Here is a 27,687-nt window from a genome sequence, read left to right on the forward strand (position 1 = left end):
ACTTCTGTTGTTCACAGTGTCCTATGCCACATTTGCAAGAAGGGGTCCTAGACTCTGATAAGACACTGTGTGCTTGCTTACATGTATTGTCAACATTAGTTTGTCTAATGACTGCTGAGGCCAGTTGTACTACTTGAAATCTGAGCTTAGTGCAGAACAATAATCCTCCTGTCTGTTCTAAGCACCTTTTGATGAAATGAGGCCAGCCTGCCAACTGTAAACATTTATTCTGGGCACATTCTTAACACGGCGATGTTGATTTGTGACATATGGTTCTCTTCCTTGCTTCTTCACCCTGCAGATCTGTGCCTCCACTGGGAGAACCATACCAATCTGCATCGTCATCTTCAAGTATCGGAAGAATAACTTTTGGAAATAATCTTTTCCTTGAGTGGTTTGATACCTAAGAGCAGCAGTCATTTGCATTCTAGTGCATGCTCTTTAGGGAGGTCCCGCATTTATTCTATTATAATTCTTCACATTTGGGCTCCAAACAGACAATTTTCTGCTGCATAGAAAATGTTGATTCAAAAAAACATGAAAACCAGTCATAGAAGAACATGATAATAAAATAAAAGAACCAAATAGGTTGATGTTCAGCTCTCAAGCTTTCCTCTTCTTTATCTAATTTATGTATTTATGATTTTTTTTAAATTCTCAAGATGGTAGTTTTCACTCTTGTATCTTTATACTACCCATCTTTTTGAGATTCAATAATTTTTTTCTTATCCAACTATATCTAGATTTTTTTAGAGAATTTATCACACATTTCCATCAGTTAAGAACTTAAATTCTCACTAGGATTTTATGCAGTATTTTTATCTTTGCCAAAGTCTTAGTTTGACACCTATATCATCATGTAACTTACACTTACTCTTACCACTTTCCTGCTAAAATGGCATTTCTGATAAGCATCACCTCAGTTGGCAGGATGAAATTCAGACTTGACAGCAAGCCCTTGTACAGTGTGTGCTCTCATTCCCTCTCGTTCCATCTCTTCCTACCTTCCCCCTACTTCTTTTTTTTTTTTAATGTTACTCTTGGGTCACAATATTTAGCTTGGTTTGAAAGGGATAATTTAACATTATTTTTACCAAAAGTGAGATAATCAATTTATACCTTTTGGGGTTTTTTTACCTTTCCAAGTATATGGCTCTTTTGTGTGGTCAGAAATACACGTGCTTCATATTTTTCAGTCTTTCTGTAACAAATTTCAGTAAAACATATTGAAAGTGCATGGCTTTTGTAAGATTTCTTAAGGGACAATCTGTTTCTTCTCAAAAATTCTTCAAAGGAGTCACAGACATCACCGATACTTCACATTCTTCTCTCAGAAATTAGAGCATATTTTACTAGTTGAGAGTGGCACCTTCTTTCATGGATGTCCCTATTTCTGAGACAGGTAGACTATCAGCTGCTTCTCATTTGTGCCTGCTCTGTTCTGGCAGCTTCTAGAATAAGATACTTGTTTTGACAGTTTTACTGTGTGACTGTTATTTAAGAGAGGTTCTTCCCATTTGCCTCCTTGAACAGCAGTTTACCCATAGTCTGGTTCAGTCTCCAAAAGCTTAAAAGGGGGTGGGAACTACACTCTTACCTTGCCAAAAATAGATCTGAGATATTTGTCTGTATTGTTTCTATCACAGTTCTTTCCTAACTGGCAAAGAATCTTTATATAAAAATTATCTAAGAAATATTGCTAAAGAATATAAGCAGGTTTTACACACTTTGGCCTTCTGACATTTGTTAGCTTGCTAGAAGAAGCAAAAGTGTATAGGCTGAAAGCTTGTGCATATGTTTGCATTGTGTTTCCAAACATCTTCCTTATTAGAGAATGTAGACAAAAGTTTTTCTGAATGATGTGTGATATACCGCCTATTATCTGGTATCATACATGCATGCTTATATGTTTCCCAGAAATCACACCTAAGTTTCCTGACACTTTCAAGTATAACATCTAGTTCAGCATTGCATTGGTGTGCTTAGTTTTATACACCTTTTATTTTTACAAAGAGTAAGTTCAGTGCATCTATTCTGCTGAGATACTTCAAGCCTTTTCCATGAACGTTAGCTGAGTGTGGCTTTCAAGGGAGGCAACAGGGTGAAGGGACCTTGGTGACTCTGCCCTGTCCCTGGTTTGAGAATATGGTGGGTGAGTAGGTGTGAGGAAATGGAAACTCATGATTGTTTGCAGTCTGAGTCCTTTAATATAATACTTCAAAGCCTTTTTTAACATTTGACCCTGGCTGGGTGCCAGGTGCCCATCAAAACCACTCTACCATCCCCCTCCACAACTGGACAGGGGAGAGAAAATATAATGAAAGCTCATGAGTTGAGATGTGGACAGGGAGAGATCCTCTATCGTTTACTGATGTGGCAAAACACACTCAACTTGAAGAAATTAATTTAATGTATTTCCAGTCCTAATCACAGTAGGATAAGGACAGGTAAAACACTTATTAAAGATACCTTCCCCCCACCCTTCCCTCCTTCCCAGGCTTAACAACTTCTCCCCCGATTCTCTATCTCCTTCCTGTAAGCAATGCAGGTAGGTGAGGATTATGGGTTATGGTGAGCTCATCACATTCTTTCTGCCATTGCTTCCTCCTAAGGGAAAGGAGTCCTTCACCTCTCCCAGTGTGGGGTCCCTCCCATGGGAGACAGTTCTCCACAAACTGCTCCAGCGTGGGTCCCGCACAGGGTCACAAGTCCCAAGAAAACCTGCTCCAGTGTGGGCTCCTCTCTCCACAGTTCTGCAGGTCCTGCCAGGAGCCTGCTCCAGCACAGGCTTCCGATGGGGTCACAGTCTTCTCTCGAGCATCCATCCACCTGCTCTGGCATGAGGCTCCTCCATGTGCTGCAGGTGGATCTCTGCTGCCTTGTGAACATCCATGGGCTTCAAGGGCCCAGCTGCTCCACAATGGGCTGCACCACGGGCTGCAAGGGAATCTCAGCTCCAGTGCCTGGAGCACTTCCTCCCCCTCCTGCTTCTCTGACCTCAGTGTCTGCAGAGCTGTTCCTCTGACAGTGTTCTCACTCCTCTCTGGTCACATCTGTGCAATTACTCTTTTGGGGTTTTTTCCTCTTTAGATATCTTATCACATAGCTGTTGCTACCATCACTGACTGGCTTGGCCTTGGCAGACTTGATGGGTCCATCCTAGAGGCAGCTGGCATTGGCGCTCTCAGACATGGGAGACACTTCTGGCAGCTTCTCAGAGAAGCCACCCCTGTAGCCCCCCCACTACCCAAAGCCTGGCCACACAAACCCAATACACTTACTTAACTGATAAGATCAAAGAAGATTAGGCTCTTCAACAATATGAATACAATATTGTTCATTTCTATAATCACTGAAGCCTAGCACAAATGAAATTACAATAACCCCTAAATGAAAGGCATGTCTACTTCATTAGGTTGCAAAGCATTTCTGCATGACTCTTAACTGTTCAGAGTAATACAGAAAATTATTAGAAGTATCAGTTTACATGATTAAGGAGCAACTATGCAGAACATTGCTGCTTTCTTGTCATTATCTAAGTACCAGAATGAAAATTGTTGATTTTGTCTAGGAATAAACCTATGCAGCTAATAAGAATATTTATTTTCAGGTGAACAGATCCTTTTTAATGTGCTCAGTGCCCTTTGATTTCCTTTACTCGTGAGTCTTGGGATTCATTTAGGCATTTGTGTATTCATTTTTAGAAAATAGCATCTTAAGGACTACCTACTATGGGCTAATATGTTGGCAATAAGTTAAAAGAAAAAAGAAAAGCAGGGGGTAGAGTAGAAGAAACTTCCATGTTTACAAGAAAAAGTTTAATAGTAATGTTCCTTCTGAATTATTCTTGAATGATCATAACAGGATAAGTGCATCACATACACCTACAGCTGTAATTTCACCTGTTACAATTATAGACTGTAACAGAGGAATTACTCTGAAAATGGTCAACATTGTGGACATTTGCATTACCTAAAAGTTTATACACATAAGTAGTTTGATATTGAATTATTGTTATTATTGACTGGTTTAGACTGTAATATCAAACTATGGATGGCTTTCAGTTTTATTTCATTAATCTGTTTTTGAGGCATGCTAAACAAAAGTATTTTTAGTTTTGGAACCTCAACCTGTCCTTTCCAAGAAATTTTCCATAGCAAAACTTCACATTTGAAATGTGTATGCCAGCCCCATTTTGATGAGCTGGTCCTACTAAATTTTTCTGGATTTCAGTATCTTAGCTTACAAAAAATGACGTATCAGCTGCTAAATTTCAACAACTTTTGTTTTTCTGGGATTCAGAAACTATGTGCTATCCTGGGCTTAAAAGCACTAGGTCAAAACCAGGCAGAGCTGACCTTTTCACAGTTCTGAGCTTCCTGTATGATGAAGTCTTATATACATCTCTTAAGTGTGACTTAGAGACTTACAGGTTCGGAGCTGGCTTACACACCTGCTTGAGAACCAGGAAAATTTCCAAAAATTAGATTCTTGTTCATGGTTCTAGTCTGAATAGCTAAGAATAATTAATTAAGAAGAAGCAGTCCTTTAGAAGTGTTTTAAAAATTTTAAAAAAGGGTATAGAAAATTGTGAGCTTATTACGCTGATTATTTGCTTTTATTAATTTCCTAGGCATGCCTGTGAAAAATAACATAGCAGCTTTACGCCAGTCCCCAGGGCAGAATGGCACTAGCTTCCATGGCTGCATCCGTAATCTATATATCAACAGTGAACTCCAGGACTTCAGAAATGTGCCACTGCAAGTGGGAATTCTGCCAGGTTGTGAGCCTTGTCATAAGAAAGTTTGTGTGCATGGAACATGCCATGCTACCAGCCAGTCAGGCTTTTCCTGTGAGTGCGAAGGAGGATGGACCGGACCACTCTGTGATCAACAAACTAACGACCCATGTCTTGGAAATAAGTATGTCCTTCCTCAAGAAAGAGCAGTAGTATAATATGTATATAAGTCTCCTGTTATGTATATTTTTTTCATAAAAGTTCACACTTGCAAGAAGCAACATAAACTGAGCATGGAAAAGTGAAAACAGCATCCAGGTTTAGTATATATTCTTTCCATAAACCTAATGAGGAAAAGTCCCCAGTTTAGAGGAACAGATTCACACATCTCACTGAAGTTCTGCCTAAAGCCTGGGAGGTTCTCTTACATACTTCTGAATGGGCTTCTTTTGTAATGAGATGCACTGATGCAACTGTGGATATGATCCTTGGCACAAAAATAATTTTGAAGAAGTTGCAAATGGAAAAAAAAAACCTATTTGCTTATTTTCAATTGTATAGAGGAAGATAATACTATTATTATTATTATTATTAATATTCTCTACTGTGTTTAAAAAAATTACAAAATGGATATATCTAATATTTTATATTTTCAGAGTACCCCAGGTTTTAGCAGGAAAATAGATTTCGATCTTTATGGTGAACTTCTGTTTAAGTCTGAGTGTGTTAATTCTATTTACTTGATTTGAGCAGAAAATTTTAGTTTAGACATTTTATATATGTCTATAGAGAGATTCATGTATATAAATGTGTGGAGAGAGAAGAAGTTGGGCATAATTGTGTATATGACAGTACTGATCTTTTAAATTTGCTGTAGAGACAGATTCAATTTGGGTTCATGGACTCCCAGCACAAGAAGATCAGAAACTTCAGAAGTTCAAAATTCTTCTGTATTTATTGATCTTAGGCAACAAGATGTCATTCTGTTTGTCATTACCACTGTACTCATTACAGCTTGGCAAATATCTCTTTTTTTTGGTAAAGTAAGCCTGCTTGGATCTTTTGGCTGCTGCTTTTTCAGTGCAGCATTTACCTATGTAATTTTTGACTTTTAAGGACCAGTGGCCTCAGTTGGCTAAGAGATTCTAATAAGATGATTTTCAACTCCCATATAAAATGATGTTTAAATAATCTTTTCACATAGTGTGTGGAGTGTCTGACACTTTAAATCTTTATACAGCAGTAAGCATGCTTTATAATGCTGTTTTCTTTATATGGGTTATAGACTCCTTCAGTGCCATTAAGTTTTGAACTTTTCCTAGAGCTAGAGCAGTCAGGATTTGAAGGATGTCATTATACCATTTCATTGTTTATTGGTCTTTTACTTACCCTGTCCTCTTTCTCTTTTTAACTTTAAAGAAAGGTAGTCACAGCAGGTTAAAAAATACAAGTGTGACTTTATACTTCTATACTTTAGGATTAAAAAATAACATCAAACTGTAACCACAAGTTCTACTATAAGAAAAGCCAAAGAATTTCTTTCAACTGTCCTTGAAATACTAGATTCTTCAAAGGTTCTTATAACTGTGTACATTAGCACCCAAACTGAGTGGTTTTTGCAGCAAATTACAAGTTCTCAGTATCAGATGTAGGCAGGATCAAAGATAAAAGCAAGGGAGCACAGCATTAATATTTTGTTTGCTCTTGAAAAGTATTGGGTTTGGTTCAGCTGTATACAGTGCTGTGAGCTTTTAAGACAGAAAGCCAAACCAAAATTATTTTGAGTGGAGGAGGGCTTTGTTGTTCTTTAGTTCCTGTGGATTTTAATTCTTTATTTCTTGATTCATCTCTAAATTGTCTATTGAATAGATGTGTTTTATCCATCTAATACAGTTTGACATGCTGCTTTATCTGAGCAACAGAATTCTCACTGTGATCTCTGTTTCAAAAATGTAGATGATCTTTTGGAGATCCCTGCACATCATGAAAAGGCTTGAGATAGATTTATTTTACCTACATCTAGGCGTTTGAATTCAAAATATAGTGACCAAAGTTTGTTCTCTAGTCAGTAAAGGAATAAGCCCATTTCAAAAGAATAAATTAGACCTCAAGTTGTCTAATCACCCTCTGGGTAAGCTCATTTCTCTCCATGACTGTGTCTGGAGCTTATGGCAATTATACATCTAACTTGAGTGCCTGACACAGGTACCTAAAATTAGATGAGATGAAACTGTGCCCAAGAGTTTGCACTTAGCTTGATGTTCCTTTCAGTACAGTCTGAAGATGAAATTTAGAGCTTCAAAGAGCAGGTGGAAACAAAAGTATGGGAGTTGGCATTAGCTAAAATTTAATCATCTTCTAAGTCAAAGCAAAACTTTGACTTGATCTTGACACAGATTGCTTTGATATCTAAAGCCTGTATAGAGTATGACAGGATGTCAGTGCCACATGAGTAACTTTGTAGATCAGATGTCCTAAAAGTGGATGTTTTATAAATGGTGAAAAGATCAAATGCTGAACATAATGAAAACTAAACAAAAGCTATCTGCTCTGTGATACTGTCTATGCCTTCAATTTTGAATGCTTAGCAACAGTCTTGGAATATCAGACTTCAACCACAGGAACAATTTTTAATTTTTGTAGAGAATATAGTTGCTTCAATATACAGACTAATAGAGAAGTTGGAAGTGCTTAACCTATTAGTTTTATATTTGCAGGTTTTAATCCCAAACTGGCTATGTTATCTTAAAAATTTCAAAATGAGATGTTGTTCTTAACAGAATTCTTCTTTTACAACATCATACAATTTTAGATGAATTTTTGCTATCTTCAAATTGAAACAAATGATTTTATTTTAGATCAAATGGGATTTTTATATGATCTTTATATCTAAAGATTTGCATTTATTTAGGTGGCATACATAGCATACTAAGGAGGTTGCGAGCTCAAGAAGCTTACACTATAGAGAGGAAAAATATTAGAGAGGAGAAACATCAGGAAGGGTGACTTGTATGTCAGGATTGCATTCCTCCACACACAGGAATATTCACTGTGATCTCCCTAGGAAACTGTATGTAGATAGAAATTTTTCTATGGAAACAACACTTAAAGAGAATAACATTTTTTTTTGGAAGGAAGTTATCGACCCTGTGCTAAAAAATGAGGAAAGGGAAGTAATTTTATTCTGAGTCATTGGCGATATTTTGAAGATGAAATCCCCTAGAATTACACCTATGAACAGGTAATTAAGCATCCTCCTTTTGGGAAGCACCACTTCTCTCTCAAAGAGAAGTAAGACGAGCTGTGTGTTCCCATACCACTGTACATCAGAACTTAGCAGATGCAGCTTAACTCACTTTTTTTTTTTGTCTAACAAGGTTTGAGCCTGCCACAAACGTTTATCAAAGCTCAACTGGGAGATTTTTAATCACTACTTTAATCGCTACTTTAATCACTTTGGGTGAGACTTGATAATGCACAGTCTCCTCTAATGTGAGGTTTGGTATGAATTCTGGGTGAGTGCTATTGCCTTGCAGTGAAGCACAGACCTGCCTCATACAAGACCCTGCTACTGGCAGTTGGCAATGCAGACTAATGTATTTGAAGGGAAAGCACATGTTCAGCTTGATACTACCATTTCTTGAGTCAAGAGTCTTCTGTTAGGAAGGGCCTGACCTGTCTTTGTGCTGGGAGCTCCATATTTCATGAGTGACAATATGGAGTTCCTTTTAAATGATACGTGAACCAGAATTTCAGGTGAGTTTCTTTTTTCTTTGGCTTGATTTTGCTGTGTTCTCAAAAGCATGCTTAAAATTTAGGTAGACAGGAAATGTTGTTTTTAGTAACTGTGGCTTGTAAAATATTTCCATAACACATCTACAGTGGCTATTTTCTGGTGAGAGAGAGTTCTGTACTGCAGCTTATTTTGTGTAAACCTGCGTACCAATTATAAACCACTTCACTGCATCTCACTGAAAAAGTCCATTAGAAAAAAAAGCAATTTCTCCTGAGTACAGTCCAAAGTATTTGTAGTTAATGTTGCTTGGCCTGAACTTTGATGAATAATTTATTTTTATTCTCTTGGGCTTGTTTCCCCTGTAGATGTGTGCATGGTACCTGCTTGCCGATCAATGCATTTTCATACAGTTGTAAATGCCTGCAGGGACATGGGGGAGTCCTCTGTGATGAAGAGGAAATGCTGTTTAACCCCTGCCAATCCATCAGGTGTAAACATGGCAAATGTAGGCTTTCAGGACTTGGGAAAGCATATTGCGAATGCGGCAGCGGATACACGGGGGACAGTTGTGATAAAGGTAAAAAAATTAATTAACGTTGTTGTGGTCTTAGAAAATAGGCCTTTTTAGTAAAACATGAACAGCCAAGCACATGAACAGCCAAAAACATGACCAATTTTTTTTTTTCCACAACACACACATTTGTTGCTTTTTTTTGTACCATAAGAATTTATCTTGATGAGAGAAAAATCAAGCTTTTCCCATGAATTTGTTTACATTTTGAGGATTTTTTCATCAAATGTTTTGCCGTGAAAACATTTCTTTTTTTTTTGCCTTTATTCAGAAACATATTTTTACTATATTTAACTATTACCTTTTACCTGCTGTATCTTTCTGTATTTATTGTTTCTCTACCTTCTGCAACTGAGAAGCCAAATCCAATGATTCTGCTCCTAGTTTTATCACAAACTCTACTTTTGACCTCTCAGCTTCAACTGATTTATCACAGCGAATTATGCAGGTGAGATGGATGAAAACAGGATGACTTTTCCCCCTACCTTTTTCTTTTTCCTTTCTCTATCAAAGCTCTCCCTCTCCCTCTCTTTCCCTTACCCCAGATGGCATTTATTTTGTATTGTACATAGATGTGAATAGAAGAATATGGTTGTAGAACTTTTAACAGATGTCTCATTTTTAGCTGGCTTTATACCTCAGTAATTTATGAAGTTAGCGGAATGTAACTTATATTAAATAAGAGTTTGAATAATATTAAACTCCAGGTCTAATAAATTAAATTGCATGCTCTCTGAAACATTTCCCTGTGGTAAACAGAACCAGCTGCAAGCAGTGTAGGAACAGAAGATGTGTATTTTTATAAAAGAGGAAAAGATTTAAGCTTCCAATTTTCTTGTCATTGTAATAGCTTCGTATTTATGGTTTACGTATACATAATATAAGCTTTACCGAAAATAGGAGGTATAGGGAATGAAACCCAGCATTAATCAACTTACATTTGGTAGAAGCACTAGTTTCCAATATACAGTCTGAGTCAAACTTTAAAATATCAACCCCAACTGCAAATAGTAACACAGCATTTTCCTGTGTTGCACATTCTTTGACCCATGTCAAAATTGTATCTCTTATTTTAAATGTTGTTTTGTGCAGAAATCTCTTGTCGAGGGGAACGAGTCCGAGATTACTACCAAAAGCAGCAAGGGTATGCTGCGTGCCAGACGACCAAGAAGGTATCGAGACTAGAATGTAAAGGCGGGTGCTCAGCCGGGCAGTGCTGTGGGCCACTACGGAGCAAGAGACGGAAATACTCCTTCGAATGCACTGACGGGTCGTCATTTGTGGACGAGGTTGAAAAAGTGGTGAAGTGTGGCTGTACAAGTTGTCCCTCCTAAGTGTCCCTGTCACACTTGTCTTTTGAAAATGTTGTATACTTATTGACCGTGTCGGACTAATTAATGCTTCATAGTGGAAATATTTGAAATATATTGTAAAATACAGAACAGACTTATTTTTATTATGAGAATAAAGACTTTTTCTTCATTGAAAAAAAGATTCAAGTGCTTGAACTGAGACTTCTCATACCCAAGAGGAGCTTTGAAGAAAAAAAAAAAAGACCTGGTAACATTGCAGCAGAGATGGGAAACTTTAACTGCTTTTAACATGGATTCTTCTTTATAACATGCTGAAGATACACTGACACTATACACATGTGACTTTCAACTTAACATCTCAGAGATGAAATACTGACCAGAACACGAGGCTTGTTTTTTCACTTTCGTATCAGTCTATTTTATTGTCTTGACAGGCCATACCTATGACAGTCACTTACCTATGGATGAGGAAGTTTTATGAGAAAAAAGAATCAGATTACACAGAAATAATAATTGCTTGAAACACATTTTGTCTTTTGGAATTATTAAGCATCTTGAGAAGATGGGGTCTCATTTAATGAATGGGAAATGGGAGATACAAGAATATACTATAATCCTGAAATCTCCTTATGATGTGTACTTTTATGTCAGCATGTTAGCAAAAGAAGCATAAAAAATTGTTTATCTTCCCTTTTACAGTATTAATTTTTTGTAATATAAATGTTCTGGGGATGATAAAATAGATTATTGATGGATAAATTAGTAATAATATGGATTTCTGTTTCTGTGAGTTCTAAACAACTCTATACAGTATTGGGTTTCATTGAGAAATATTTATTGTATCAAAGTACATTGTACTTAACCCTTTTAGGCCACCCCTTTTACTGTTTTTCAATGCTTTAATATATATTAATTTATATTTGTCCCAGTATTTTTGTAATTTTTTTTAAAGGACTTAAAAATCAGGATTTTTTTGCAATAGAACTAACGGTAGCATGTCGTCTTGGGGTAAATGTTTTCAGTCTGTTTTTATCTTTCCGTTCCCTTTTACTTTTCCTTAGAATCTGACCACTTGGTGTCACTGAATAGAAAGTGGTGACAATTTGCAGTTTCACGTATAGCAGATATTCAGGACACCTTCCAAGAACCTGTAATATATGACAGAAAATGTCTTTACACTAGATGGCAATTGTAGAGAAGTTAATTTTCCCTATATACAATACTTACAGAAAATAAGATGGCGTGTAAAAAATGATATTAGAAGATAGATCTTTATAAATTAATATTCCTATGGAGCTCTTTACCTTTTTTATAAAAAAGAAAAAAGGCTGTGCTATCAAAAACTGTGATTTTCCCCGAATAATAAAACTACTTTACTGCCCTAATGTTCCCCATGTTAACATGTTGCTGCTAAATTATAATGTAGAATTGGTAATCAATAGTGGGTTGTGTTCTTCTTTCAGTAAAACCCAGGGTATCCTGTAAAAATGCAGATGTTTTTTCAATTTTATTTTATTATTTTTTTTACAAAAAAAGTTAGATGTACATGTGTAATGCAGTGTGCTTTGTCATATTTGGACTCATATCAGTAATGCTACTGATGTTTGTAAATTAAACAGATATTTACTTCATTAACAGCTTTTATTTGTATTCTTCTGAGAAGTTTAAGTTGTCTAGCAGCCTTTAATTAAACATCTGTTGCAAAGAATATTTGGTAAAAAACAGTATAAAACCCAACTCTAGATCTAGTGTATTCATTGCTGAAAATCTGAAGAAGGAATTTACTTGGGATTACCACACCTAGAGGCAGTGACATCTGAAAATCTCTGTGCATTATGAACTCAGATGAACTTACACCAAAACTAAGAAAATACTTATAAATAAAGTACACGGGAGGAAAAGGCAAATTGAGTCTATCCTAATACGTTATTGGTTATAAAAATGGCAATTTGATAGTTGTTCTAGCAAGTAATTTGATTCTTTAGAGGAATTCATTTTCACTAATCTTTGACTGAGTATTTTAAATTCAATTGGATGGGATGATACTTAACCAAGTTTATCTTCTCTAAAATATTTTTTACAAATAATTCTGTGTTTATTTTACTTAGTCTACATTAGAATTTGTCTAGATATCCAGTGAAACAGCCTTTGGTATAAGGCCTTCTTTGCATCTTCTATGACTGCTAAAAATGTGCTGTAAATAGGGGTAGCTTTGAGGAGAAAGAAGCCATTTTTGCCTAACAGTCCTTAAACAGTGTTCTTGGATATGGAAACATCGCTTGGAGCTCAAAGTCCCTGTACCAAGTATCTGGAGCTGGATTGCTTTCTGTCCTCATATTGACAGAGAAAGAGGAACTTTGCAATGGTGTTCAAGCAATACTGGCAGCTACTGGTGATCTTGAGGTCATCAAGAGAGGGATTTTCTGTGGTGCCCAAGCAGAACCAGAAAACACCGTTAGAATTAAAAGAGGGAAAAAAAAAAAAAAAAAAAAGAAAGAAACCCACCCAACACCCCAAAACCAAACCCAGCTTTGTCACCTGCCCTCTGAAGAAAGACAAGGCACCTACATCAAGTGATGATTCAGCTCTCCTTAACCCCTTTTCTCACCACCTCAAGCATCCTCAAGCATCACAAAGTGCCACTGTGCATGACAAGAGAGAACTTCCTCAGTGGGTTGGGTCACCCTAACACCTTTCCAATCAAGGTTCTTGTAATACTGCCATAATAGGCTGTCTTGTCCCTGTATTCCACAAAAAGGAAATGGGGAACTGCTACTTCAGGTATCACTACCACAGCGGAGAATTTAGTTCACTGCAGAATGCTCCAGACACAAGTTTTCATTCAAAAACATAAGTCATGCAGCTTTTAACACAGAGCTTAGGGATTAGGTTTTTCTCCTTGTATCTGCTACTTTCTCTAGGAATCACTCTCGTACAGTCTGCTTTTAATGTATTGAATAAAATCCATAAAATGCATTGGATCTGAAGGATATGACTCAGTAGAGTGTCCTAATTCTTATGTCAATGCAGCACTGCATACAATTTGAATTCTTTTTTCATTAGAAACTAAGAAAAATAAAACTTGAAGATTCCATCATTTTCTGCCAGTATTCTTAAAAGCTGTAAAAAAGAGAAAACACATGAATACTGCTTAATTTGTACTGGCTCATGCACAGCTCTTACTGTCATCTCACAGATGACAAAATTGTGAAAGAGCATGAAAAAAGACCATTCTTGAATAAAGCTAACAAAAGTCATTGTTCTTTTGGTAACATTGAAAGTCAGTTCAGAGCAGCAGCTATCACACATGGAACCAGATTCTGCAGTCTGTTTTAACCTTTCTGGGACAGATGGATATTTGAGGGATATTTTTTCTAAGCAAACCAATGGTAGGCTATGAACAAGCTTTAAGAGATGCAGTTCATTTTATAAGATCTATTGTAGTAACAATTTTGTCTTCAGAATACTTTTCATTGCCATGTGAGGATACCACGAGCCTTAGTATTACAAGAATCGTAATATGAGGATCCTCTGTGTAGGCACCACAACCAATATAACACTCATATGATGTTATGAAGGCATTTGCTTGGAAAGAGGAGCATACAGAGGTTTTGGAAATGACAAGAATTCTGGCAGACCTGATAATCCACAGTGTACTTGCAGGGACAGTAGCAAGGCACTACAGTAAGTGGATTGCACCATGTTAGTTTTGGTGAGAGGATGACTAAAATATGGTCACTAAGGTGATGACTAAGAGAGAGAGAGTGGTACATTATGGAAAGGAGCTTGCTGTTAAGAAGAAAATGCCCAGAAATTTTGGAAAACTGTCAAGAGTCTTGGGGGCTGTTTGTATTGAACCTCTATTTTGGAAGCTTTATCTGCTGCTGCTTGAAACTTACATGTTTTAAAAAAACCCTTTACAGTTCTGACAAACACAGTCGATATTTCTGTCTTGAGTTAACCCTATTATTTGAGGAAAAGTGTATCTTTTCAAAGCAATTCAAAATCTCATCTTTTAGTTCCTTTCTTCTCCTTTTGAAGCAAGTGTTATTCCTGCAGTAGCTCATTAGGCATGCAAGTGTCTGTTCTTCAGCTATCCCACCTTACAGTGGAGAGCCTGGCACATAATTTCAGTTCCCATAAAGTGCAGTTCACCAGCTGAGCCATTCAGGATTCTTGGCTTTTAGAAGTATCTATAGACAGAGCTGGTATCTCCAATCTATTTAAGATTCCTGGAGAGGAAATCAGAAAATCATTTGTAGTTGTGACTATGTAGGGGCTGTCAGGAGTAGAGTAAAACTGAAGTGTTTGCCTGCATGCCTGGAGAGCCGGCTCTTTCACTGTGTTCTTTACGTATTGTGTTCCTGGGAGAGTGGGAAGTCATGCTCATCCTTTCTAAAATATTTTAGAATAGAGGGATTTTGTGTCCTTTTGTAAATAAATTGTCTAGGCTGGAAATCATAGGCCTCTTTGGCCCTCAGCCAGGTTAAGCTGTGTCTGTATACCCTAACATCAACCATCATCTTGGACACCAACAGATCCTGATGTTAAAAAAAGTGAATAAATCTTGCTCTCAGTTTAATAAAACACAGATGGGAAAAGCAAACCAAACAGAGAGTTAACAGCTCTATTCACTAGTCTCCTGGGCTCCATGTGATTAAATCAGAGTTGGAGGGTATGTTCCTGCTGCTGCTGTTCTGGCCAGTGTCTGTAGGGGTGATGGCCAGCAAAGGAGAAGTACTCTGTCAGAGCTGCATGTCATTTGTCAAGCTGAGAAAAAACAGTCATCTCACTGAACAGCAAGACTTCTGGCTATCCACAGTCCCAGTAAATATGCTCCAGCTCTACAGTATGACTGCAGGAATTTTGCTCAGCCATGGGAACAGGCTTTAAAACTGCCTCCCAGATCCACAACTTTATTTCAGAATGCTGATCTTAGTAGTGTTTTCTGGTCTTTACAACTCCATCCTTTTCTTTCTTTCCAGATAAGTGGTAAACTCCTCTAGTTCTACACATCAAGCCTCAGTACTCTCAATCATTGTCCTATGCTACATACAGGAAATTAGGACTTGGATTTTTTGTTCCTGTTTTAGGTATTTATTAACATCTGTAGAGGGATCAGAAGACCTGCCTTAAAGAAGAAGGTTATACATCCAGCTACAGAGATAAAACGTTTTCATAGTCTTTATAATTCAGAAAATATTAAACTAGCTCATGTGAAACAGTCTGACAGCTATAGAGTGATATAAACTTACCTATTTTGTATATTTGTAGACGTAGACCAGGGAATCGTTATCTGGTTTTGTCTGCTACTACTTTTACTTTTTTTTAAAATTCCTTTTAGGATACTTTCCTTATCACAAGAGACAAATAAAGATAGGATTAATGTGCCTGGGTTGCTTATTCTGACATTAAAGTTCCTTAAAAGTATCCAGTAGCCTTTCTTCAGGACATTTTTCTTCTTTCTCATAGTTTTTCACATTCTAGGCGTCAATCTGTTGTTTCTGTGAAACTTTGTCGACTTTGTTTAATTTCCAGAACAGATTTAATGCTTGCAGAGAAAGGAAAATGATACCTTTTTTTTTTCCTGCAGCTGTGCCTAAAATCTCTCACAGAACATCTTTAGAAGTATGTTTTCTTTCAAAGTCCTCTGAGACTAGGTTAGCTTGAGCTGGTTTTACTGCAAATTTGTTTTTTTTTTTTTCTTTTGCTTCTGATTAGCTTTATTTATTTAATCACATTTATGTGTTTCTGCTATGGTAACAGCAATAAGAGGAGTACCTTCTGACCTGTGCCTTAGAAGTTGTTTGCTGTTTTGAAATACCAAATTCAAAGAGTCTGAGGTTTGCCTGTTCTCTCTCCTCTTTCCTTTCTTTTATTTTTTTTTTGTTTTGTTTTATTTTTCACTGGATCTCCTTCCCTAACAGTTCACCCATTTTTGTGTAGTTTTATGTTTATTTTGTAGAGGCAAGGTAAGAACATGGGACAATGTCAACAGTAAATAAAACTGACCACAGAAGACACATAGATCTACGCAGAATATCCACAGCAAGATCATGTGGCACAGCACATACTCCTCTGCAGAAAAAGATTCACTATTACTCTAAATAATTTAAAAAAAGAAAAGAAAAAAAACCCAAAACAAACAAACAAAAAGGGCAAACAAAAAAACTGTAACAAGAAACTTTGAAAAGCAGCTTAAATGTAAGAAGCAAAAGGTTTCAGTCCCAAGTGATCAAAACAGTGCTCATCATCCATTATTGCAAACCACGGACCAGCTGTTGGCATCCCCACCTTCTCTCCTGCTCCAGGCATTCCAGACACTGCTTGCTTCCCCCCTTTCCTACCCACCCGACTCCAGGCCTGACTGTGCCTGCCATTCCCACAGCCTTCCCAGATGCCACTTCTTCCTTCCCATTCGCAGAAAGTCACAGCAATCATCTTCCTGCATGTGCCTTCCCTAAGATAACATGAGGCATCTAGTCAGGGCAAAACACCATGCTGGCAATGGAAAGAACACTCTTCAGCTAATTAACATTTGAGCATTTAAAAATAACTTATTAATTTTTAAACTGTTACAGCAAAGTGCTAGTACCAATCAGTGGGAACTGTGGCTGTCAAAACATTTAAGTAATAAAATTCCCAATCTATGTGTAACATGGAGAATGGCACCTCTTCGTTTTCATTCTGAAAAGCAAGTGTAACCAGGTTAATTGAAAGGAAGGGTAAAGAGACCTAGCACTAACTGAAAATCTGCTCAGCAATCACATGTAAACACTACAAACGGAAAATATGCCCCAGTTTGTCTGTTTTGTTTGGGTTTTTTACTGAGAGAACAAAGAATTAGCAATCAAATAGGTAAGGCATGCATGCCTGGGAAATAAGAGTGCTAAAAAGGAACCAGCTCTGGATATATCAAAATGCTAGGCAGTGAATTCACAAAGGAATTAACTGCTGCAATTGCTTGAGGGTAACAAATACAAACATGTATTTTCAAACTTTTGTAGAAAGGACACTTGCAGCCCAGAAAAGAGTGACCAGCTACACAAGTCATCCTACTTCATGCTGACATGAAAGGACTGTTTGGGAATAAGTTCTTTTAGCAAAACTAATCACAATTCATTTGAATTTCATATGGTAATTAACAGACTTGTAAAATGTAGAAAAACAACAGTATTAGATGAGACAGAAGAAAATATTAAAGATTGAAGACATCTAGGGCCAGATTCACTGTAGGCTCAAGCTGCTTCACGCTGTTTCAGTGATGCAAAGCAGCTGTAAACCCAACTTAGCTGGCCTGGAGCCACTACAACTTCTATCTGCTAGAAAAAAAGAGTATTCAGCGCATCAAACCTGGGTTTGGAACTGTGGTTCATCTGCAGCCTACTGGCTAAAGGAACCATCACTTGTGTTACTTTGGGAAAACCTTTGTGCCCCTCTTGCTCAGCTCTGCCCTGCTTCCCCGTTTAAAGGATGCTGAGGATCTGTGGGAAAGGAGGTTGCTCTTCAGTGCTGCTCTCCAGACTCCAGGGGAACGAAGGGAATTGGCAATTCCTCTTCAGCAACAGCAATCAAAAATGAAAGACAGAAGGTCTTTAACCAAAAAAATAAAATTAAGTGAGTACTACTGCAGTAAAACTGCTTCTAGTGAAGTCGTTTCTTGAAGTCATTTCTTTAATACTCTCTTTTAAAGACTCAATTGTGGCTCCATAAGAGAGCATTATGGAAAACAGATTCTTCTTGTAAAATCTTTAGAGTGTGTGTGTGTGTATATATACATATATACAAGGGTAGAAAGTGAGTACTTTTTTTTGTTTGTTTTTCAGGATATGAACTTATTCAGGTTTTTGGTTCCCCTGAGCAGCTATGAACAACAGCAGGTATGATTAAGAATTCAAGGTAGCTGGCAGCGAGGAGGTTTGACCTAATCTATCTTGACTTTGTACTCTATGCATTTAAATGCAGCATGTCTGTGTGGAACACACTGTAGTTCACTGGGGTACAGCATATCTAATTTAGTCACATACATGCACTGAAATAGCTGTGTGCACATGGAGATCACGTCTTTTTTTTTTTTTCCCCCAGTTTTTAGCCAAATTAGACCATCAAAGCCATATAAAACCTTTTGTAATGAAACTTGAAGCCACATGTAATGAAACCAGATAGTTTTTCCTTTCTGATGTAAAGTCTTTCCTGTTTTCAGACATTACTATAAACCTACATCTTGGTCCAGTCTGTAACATGGTCCAGCTTGGATTAGCTTTGCAAACAGTTTGATGAATCTGGGATGATTTATAGCTGGAGGTAGAAAGAAAACAAGTAAAGAACTTAAAGTTTGGCTTGCTTTATGCTCAAAATCAAGCGTAACCTCCTACTGACTCCTTTTGGATTTTTGTGTCTTTTCAAATCCCAGAAGGAAAGTACCGCACTGAATCCTGAATCCAGCATGAAAAAGACACTGCAGTGGTAAATGTAGAAGCAAGCTTCACAAATATCCTTCCCTTTTCTGGGAAATTTCCATTTAGACTTAAATGAGGGATTTATATAGAAGGAGATTGAGGAAAATATTTCCTCCTTAGTACCAAGAGCTGAATGTACTCATCTTTGTTCAGAAGACAAGAAGTACATCTATCAAAGAGCACTTTATCCACGCTATCCACAAACTTGTTCATTCACTTTTAATTCAGCTTAAAAGGAAGATGACAAATATCAGCAGGGAGCTGTTTAGCTAAAGGAAGTGCGACATTCAGAAAAATCAATACAGATTTGCAAAGAGCGTGGCTTAAACTTAGCAGTGAAAAGAATGTGAGTTATAGAAGCTCTAAGGGTTCCTATTTCCTATCTCCTTCTAAGTCTAGTGAGTCTAAATTCAAGATATGTCTTCAGGGAATAAGGTGATATCTGTGAAGAAGATCCTACACCTTTATTTCATAACATGGATTCTTTCAAAAATGCTTCTTTACTGAGCCATATTTTTCTTCAGAAATTGTGCTGGCTTGTGGTATTTCTACCTGTTACCGCTGCACCTGCACCAGGTGACACTCTTATCTGGGTCAGGACATCTTTGCTTTCGGCATCAGCAAGTAGAAGGGGAACAAACCAGTCCCACAAGAAACAGCTGTGCAAAATATGCCTTAAGCAAAATCTGAATGAGCAGATGCTTTGCTCCTTTGGACCAGTGTGGGTAACACTGTCCCACTTAAGGGAGAAGCTCAAACAAAGAGCTGATTGAAGTTGTTTGTGTATTCCAGTATTTGTCCAGAAGGAGTGGAATATATGTTTTGACACACCTTCATTCCCATATAACTAGAAAATAAAAGTATAAACAGTTATAGATCTTTAAAAACATAATACTGAAGGTATCTCTGATTCTTGATAAAAAAGCATTTTATGCATACAAATTAGAACACAGAAGTGTGGCCCTACACAAGCCTAAAACCACAACTCTTTCCATTATCAAAATTTTACTCCTGAGCTAAGAGGACTTCAATATGTATCACTTTACAATACAGTCAACAACTGAAATATCATTTTTATTTAAAGGTATCCTAAGCAAGAGAACAGTGCTTATGTTACAACAGGTCATGTTTCCTATTATTGTCAATAGTGGTCACTTTCAAAGGACAGACCGACAGCTGAGGCTCAGCAACAGTGCCATGAAATCTATCCACACCTTGTGTAAGGCCAATCATGCACAAACCCATTTAACCAAACTTTAAAATACACAAGAATCCTTTAATTCATTCTAGATCAAAATGTTGTTTTTCATCCATTTGAGGCATGAAAATGTATATAATGGATTCAGAAAAATTCCACATAATTATCCTAGTTGGATGTGAAATTTCCTTCAATCTTTGATCTATAATGTAGTGATGTGTCAGCTCGACCAGAGTAGTTTTATGTGCAGGAAATAAGCTGAGTAGCTTCATGGTTAATTGATTAAAAGTTTCTAAAGAAGGTGCAAGATCAAAGAGCAACTTAATGGTTTTATGTTACTCTAGAGAACTGTTGGTCCACTTGTCTGACAAGACTGACCTTGGGCAATGAAGTAACAGGCAATTAAAAAAAAAATTGCAAAACTAAAACACAGATCATATTTATCTAGTTCAGCCTCCTTATTTCCTTTAGCAAGTATTAGGTGGCACACCCAGGTGCTCTTAACACAGCTTCATTTTGTTAGCCTTTTATGCTATGTGGCCTAAATATTGAGTACACAACAACAACAACAAAAACCACCGCAAAATAAACAAACAAAAAATAGAAAAAAACCCCCAAAAACAGAAACTCAGAATCACAGAATGCCATGCCATTGGTTAAGAATCTATGAAAAAACACACAAATATCAAACTATGGCTGAAGGACAATTCCTTGTAGAGTCCTTGGTCTGTGGAATCACTGAGGTCCCTCAGTGTCTTCACTGGCACTGGGAACTGATGACACCTCGTAGCTTGCAAGATTGGCTCATCTCGAGAAGTATATTAGGAAATGGGAGCTGCTCTGAAGTAATATAATTGCTTAAAATAAAGGAGATTAGAAAAAAAAAAAAGTAATGCATTTCCTCTTAAAGAAGAATTTGAGAAGGCCATTCTCTAAATGGCACTTTTAACCACTATATTTTCTGGCTAGGCTGTTGTCACTAGTCTATTCAAAACTCTCATGAGCACAGTTTGGTTTATGTCTCCTGAATACGAGCACTACACTTACATTGAGGTAAAAGAGAAATACTGAGAATATCAGGGAAATAATGGCAAGGACTGCACACAAAAAGATTTCCACAAGCTGCACCATGACCAGAATCCAAATTTTTCTGAGTTCTGATACAGTGTGGTGTTTCCTAGCCACAATCAGATAATATTTTGCTTTAATTGAACAATTAGGACAATGAGTTAAGACATCAACACTACTAAGACTGGGGTCAGGCTCAATTTGGCACTCTATTCTATTTCAGTCTCCAGTGCTTGGGCTTCTGGAACAGTAGTGCTTAAAAGCCACATGCAGCCTCCCCTTCATGCAGAGATGGCTTCATAAGTCAAAGGCACAGTTACACTAAAAAAAAATCACATTTTCCTCTTCTGTATCAATCTTGCTCTCTCCAAAACCCAGGTACTCTCACATGTTTTTCCATGCATTTTTTAATGTTTCTATGGATAATCTTGTCCCTCCCCAGCAAATTCTCACCTCATTACTGTGAAGCAAGGCCCCTTCCTCAGGCAGTGTTGCCACTGTTTCCACCTTAGCAAAAAAAAAAAGAGAACTCTTTCTCTAGGTATTTATCTTCCCTTCAATATCATCAGGAGAGCTTGGCCATGTGGCAAGAAGTATCAGTAGATGCCCATCACTCAGAGCAAAAATATGAAGGCATCACTGAATCTGAAAACAACTTCCCTTGAAGGAAAACTATTCTGTTAAGAGACACCTAGGAAAGGACTTGGCTAGTCTGAACTACTGGAAAGAGAAAGAGTCAAAGGAAATGTCATGAGACACAGCATCTTGGGGAGACCCCTCTCATCTGTGGATTATAAATTAATTAACACTTCTGACCAATGTCTTAATGACACCCTACATGTTCTATCATTAATGCCTTTTATTTACAGAGCATGACTTTCAGGTCAAGGATGTAGAAGTTCCCTGTTGTTCTATTTACTTAAAACAAACAAACAAACCCCACTACTGCTCCTGCTGGCCTGCTTCACTTCACAAAGAAGAATATCCCACTTGAGCTGACCAGCTGACAGCTCTGCTAAGTGCCTGATAAGCTGCCTGTCCTGGGTCACCACTGAGTGGGAACTTCTGAGCTGTGTAATGGGATTAATTTTCCCACACCATTCCCAGAGAGCCCATTGTTGAAAGAGGAATAGTTTTATTCATGGCAACAAGTCAAACACAAACCCTTGGCAAGTCAAAATAAGAAAAAATAAACAAACAAATGGAGTTTTGGCAGAATCTGGGATTTGCCCTATTGGGAATTTCTTTCTAAGCTGATGAAGAAGTTGACTGATCTGGAATGGGCCACTACATTTACAACAGAGCTAAAGAGTAACTCATTAAAGACTCCTCTTTTGTTTTGATAGAAGATCTTTCATTACCTCAAAGCCCTTTCCTTCACAAAGATCCTAAAAAAAAAAAAACCAATCCCAACCCAGCAACACATATTTGGGATGAGGGGGAAAAATACTAATTGCTAAACTTTCTGTGGAGGAGTCTTGAATTAGTCATTTTGTAGTTTTGCAAGGACAAAATGCAGGGAATTGTTGTGATTTAAGGATATAATAATTTTCAATGCGCAAATTCCCTTTATTGGAGTATAAATGGTGCCTTGAGGGCACATAACAGCATTGAATTGGGCCTGGCAGAATCAGTTTTATTATATTCTACTGTGCAGAAACAATTCCTTCAGTATAATTGTCACATGACATTTTTCAGCCTGCTCAAGTTCAGTCCTGTTATTGTAAATTACTTTGTAGTTGAGAGGTATATCCAAACATCTGTACTTAATACTGTCTTGAACTTTTACTTTTATAATCTAAAACTCTTCTCTTTTTGTTTTGCTCTAGCCACTTTTGTGGCTCATATTTCCAGTATAAGCACTTTTCACAATTCTTTTCTAAATCTCAATTTCATTCTCCAAATGATTCTGCTTTACTGATTAACAGTACTCCAAAGAAACCCATTGGGAATGGTGCTTCCTATTTAACTTTTCTAAATCTTCAGTGGACCTGCTGTGTTTCCAATGGCTTGTTACCAACAGATTGTCACAGGATTTGATTGTCACCTCTGCTTTTTGGTGCTTCTATTTTTCACAGTGAACCTGGCACCACATCTATGGTTAAAATGCTTGTACACATGCATTTGGACCTTAGGCCTCTTCAGCATGGTGAACCTCTCACAATTTTGTTAGAGATTATGGTATTTTCACGTTTTTTGTTTATGCACCAACCAAGCACCTGGGGAAATAGGGCATCATGCAGAGTCTTACAGACTACAGCTTGAGAGGCCAGGTGAACATTGCTGGGGCAGAGGTACTGCTGTACGGATTAGCAAAAAGGTTATGCTGTGAAGACATACCAGCTCAGCTGGAACTCATCTGGGAAAGGCTCATGCTACATAGAGTGATTTTAAGTCTGAAATATCTCAGGATCTTGCAAAAATAAGGATTTTCTCTTATTAAAATAACTATTGAACTTTTAGGTTGCACAGAGAATTTCTTGTACCTACAGCCTGCACACTCGGAACTGAAGAAATACGGTGCTAAGTTGCAGTTAATAAGCCCAGTCAGACCTTGATGAGAGCTAATGAATTCCTACAGCTTCTTGCTGACTGTGTGGCACCATGCAGCTTTCCTGCCATCCTTTTTGTCATCATTTCAGGTCCAAGGGTGCAGTGTTGGGTCATTGCCGGCATGAGTCCATAGGGCTTATTATTAACAGCAGAGCTCCTGCTCAGGGCTGTGCAGGCACTGAGTGCCTTTGGACCCATGTTGGCTCTAGAAACACTGCCGCATTTGTACTTGCTCTATACCCAGTTTCACAGGCTCCCAAGCACAGCTGATGCTCAAAAGCCATCTCCCAGGGTTTGCTCTACTTAGTGGTCAGGAAGCAACTGTAAGAGACTTAAAGGTCGTAATTGCCTCAAACACTGTTAAGATCACTGAAGGACTTTACCCACTATGGCAAACTGTATAAAGAAGTAACTGCTCATCTGTGACCACCAAACACACCCCCTTCTGAATATGTCTCAGTGAAACCCTGGATTTCTGGGCAATAAGTTGAGCCACCTGAGTGGAACTTGAGATAGAATAAAGGCGGTACTATTGTCCAATTATCTCAAACTAGGAAGAGGTAAACAAGCTGGGGGAGCACTGATAATGAACAAAAAGAATCTACAGGGAAAGTCAACTCCGCAACTGTGCTGAAATCAGCTCTGACTGAGTCCAGCAGGCAGAGGCCATGGCCCACCAACTCAAAAGAAGAGAAAGACTAAGCATGCGACTAATTAGCATTGGAAGCAAGGGAATCATTTAACCAATAGAATAAGAGAACTGTTTATCCAATGAGAAATGATTCCTTTGTTTGCTAAAATGTGTAAGTGGTGAGTTTTGAGTGACCTCCCCATCACTAAGAAGAACAGAAGAACAGGACCAATGGGACACTGTCTGGATCCATGGGTGGTGATATCTTTCTACTTAATCTGTTACTCTAACCTTCCCCCCCCTCCTTTTTTCTATTTCCTTCTATCTCTCTCTATCTCACATTTACTGTTAAATAAAATCCATACTATTGACTTCAGCATATGGTGTAGTTTACACCTTAATTCAGGCAGAGGAATATCTCTAATAATCATAATAATCTGATCTAAACAGCAGCACTCCATAAAATTGTATTTGCACCTATAAAACGGAAGGAAATAATAATATAAGCATATTTTTAAAAGCACATACATCAATACTAGAATACCTAGATATGTCTGGGTCTAACTGTCAGATTCAGCTAAAGAGATTTTTCTTAGCAATAAAATATCTGGTGCTTGCTTGTCAAAACAGTGGACTAATCTTTTTTCATTTTCCTTGTGACAAAGTCCAGTGTCTCAGAGCACTGAAATATTACTGGCCGACATGTTGTTGTAAGTAAAAGACCAGTTAAAGAACAAAAACTAAAGAGTAGGTTTAAATGGTCATTGCATCTTCAATTTAAGAACAAATTATTAAATCAATTTCTGACTACTACTGTCACTATCTAAAGCTATAACATTAAAACAATTGAGTGCAAAATCACACTTTAGTGAAGAAGAAGGGTGTAAAATATTATTATTTATTTTGAGTCAAAGAAATAATGTAAGTTCTGAATAACCACTTATGCAGCACTTATTGCCGCTGATGGATAATTACTATTCAGCAAAAATCACAGAGCATTAAAATATTTATTCAAACTAGAATGTATCTAATTAGAATAAACAAAACCAACCAAACAAAAAACCTCCAGTTGGTGACCTAACCTTCTCCCACAGCTCATTGCTTTTCTCCACTACTTGGGGAATGCACACAGTATTTGTCCCAACAGATACAGTCCTTTTGGGACCGTGCAAGGACACCAGTGTCTTTACCACTATTCATCCCTCACTGATTGTTTTGATTTCCACAATTATAACACCACTGTTTGCAGAAGTCATCTTTAGAAAACTGTAGTAAGTTGCAAGATTGAATTCCATGCTAGAAGTGCTCATGGAATCATTTTAGAGCTGCATTCATGGTATATATGCTAAATAAAATGGATGGATGCACAGAATGGAATAATACTGCAGGACTGAGTCTGCATTGCTCTCAAGAATATGTTATACCAACATATTCAGTGGGGCACTGCACTTCCTAGATTGGGCTGGTAATGAAAATGATGACATTTCAGTTTTGTGGATGGAAATCTACAGAACCAGCATCTGATGGAAGCATTTGAGAGGTTGGCCTAGAACAGGACACAGACTGAAGTGGCCTGGCCAAAACTTGAATCTATTTTCAGAGTAGCAAAAGAAGTAAATAAGTATAGGAAATAGTAAATTAAGGAGGATGACAGGAGAAAACATTGTGGGGTCTTCCATGTGCAGTAAAATTTCCACGTATAGTGTGAACCAGCTGAGAGTTATAAAGCACACTCTGGCCCACTGCAGACTGACGTGCTTTGCACTACTGATTAGAAAAATTGCCACAATTTAAACTAATTTTACAGAATGTCTAGAAAAGTTGAAACCTAAAGAAGTTTGGGACTTTAAGAACAAAGAGATAGTATTGAGATTCTGAGAAGTGATACCATATTTTTCAGTATCCAATCAAAAAAACCTAAAATATGTGGGATGACACAAACTCGTGCTGCTCATGATCCTGATACCTTGAAAAAGCCTAAGTAGAAGAACTATTTGACAAGAAATAAAATTAATTGATAGAAAATACTCAACCAACATAAAAAGGTGAGGGTGAGTTGCAAGAGGCTGCTGTGAATACTAAGTCTCCTGTGGTTCAACAGGAGAGTTGCCCATGAAAGAAATCCATTGAAAACTACTGAATATGCTGCAACCATCCCTGGCTCAGGATGTTACTGAATGGCAAAAGGCTGAAAGCTGGGAGTGCTATGTTCAGTTGCCTCACTTCATGTAGTCTTCCCTGGGCACCCTCTTCAGCTCTCTCAGATTGGACACTCAATGAACAGACACTATGATGCATTAATCTTTGATCTCCCCTATGTTCAATTCAACAAAAGTCTTCCAGTTAGACAGAATGTGCAACAGTTTTGAAGTGATATTTTTTGTGAGATGGCAAGTTTGTAGTATTTAAACACACAGTTCTCTTGTGAACTGAATTACCTTTCAGACTTGAAGCTGATAGTAAATGTTGTACTTGTCCATACCTTGTCTCATGGCAAATAAATGACCTGGCAGGCTCTTGGGAAGTTTCCTCTTTGCCTCCCATAGTGTGTATGTGTTAGTGTTTATCCTACAGAATCCACCAACTTTCCAGACTCCTGCATTCTTAGCCTTTCTGACAACACCACTACTCTTTTCAGCCTACTCTTGAGATTAGTTTCACATCCACAGGGACATCAGCTTGAGATTCTCCAGTCAACCCGCACAGGGAGCACGACCTATGTTGGCATCCAGCAATAGCAGGGCAGTCTGTAGCTGAACAGTGCAGTGAGGTCCTCATTCCCCACACTTCCCATTCCCATCCTTTCCTTTGCCTTCCTCAAAAATACACGTGCTCATATCGTACTATTTAAAATACAGACTGAAGAAATGTACTATGTTGAGGAATATACCAAAAGCTTATCTCCCTTCCTCCTTGCCCCCTTTTCCTCTAGTTAATTATGTAGTTTCTCCATCCTCTAGTTTCTCTTACCCAGTGTCTTCTCATATCAAAAAGTAGAACTGTGGAAAACCAAAATGATGTCTGAATTACAGGAACTACAATCCATGAACGGACAAAGTCTAAAAGACATGAGTTTGAAGACATTGCACTTCCAATATCCTCATTTTTAATCCCTCCACGTTCTCCACTAACCGCCTTCTTTCTCACTGCAACTCCAGTGCACTGTCCCCACTGTCCCCTCTCCTCCCCCCACCTCCCAACACCTTTCCTGGAATATCTTATTTTTGTTCTTTCTTTCGTTCCTTTTCTTTTTTTCCTTGGGGTTTTCTGGTTTTTTCTGTTTATTTGATTTGCAAAGATGTTTCAATTCATCCTCCTCCAAAATCCAGTAGCAGAGCAAGAGAGAGCAGGGCAGCCTTCCTCCCCCACTTGCTACTCCTGGGTGGGCAGGGACAGAGGGGATGTTGCTGAACCACTTTC

At 37.8% G+C, this 27,687-nt stretch overlaps 1 protein-coding gene across 18 annotated transcripts in view; it reads left to right on the forward strand.

Moving 5' to 3' along the window:
- Window positions 1-11,989, forward strand: part of SLIT2 (slit guidance ligand 2) — a 263,355-nt gene extending 251,366 nt beyond the window's left edge. For 15 of the 18 annotated variants that reach the window (XM_048303509.1, XM_048303497.1, XM_048303499.1 and 12 more), the window contains 3 exons: window positions 4,634-4,922; window positions 8,840-9,051; window positions 10,138-11,989. In XM_048303509.1, the coding sequence (XP_048159466.1) occupies window positions 4,634-4,922; window positions 8,840-9,051; window positions 10,138-10,379 (743 nt within the window). In that variant the 3' untranslated portion in view covers window positions 10,380-11,989. Of the gene's footprint in view, window positions 1-4,633; window positions 4,923-8,839; window positions 9,052-9,404; window positions 9,494-10,137 lie in introns of all 18 variants that reach the window. The other 3 variants (XM_048303514.1, XM_048303506.1, XM_048303515.1) reach the window with 3 other exon arrangements.
- The last annotated feature ends 15,698 nt before the right edge of the window (window positions 11,990-27,687 follow it).

This window comes from Corvus hawaiiensis, chromosome 5 (assembly GCF_020740725.1).
Source record: "Corvus hawaiiensis isolate bCorHaw1 chromosome 5, bCorHaw1.pri.cur, whole genome shotgun sequence".
Lineage (NCBI taxonomy): Eukaryota > Metazoa > Chordata > Aves > Passeriformes > Corvidae > Corvus > Corvus hawaiiensis.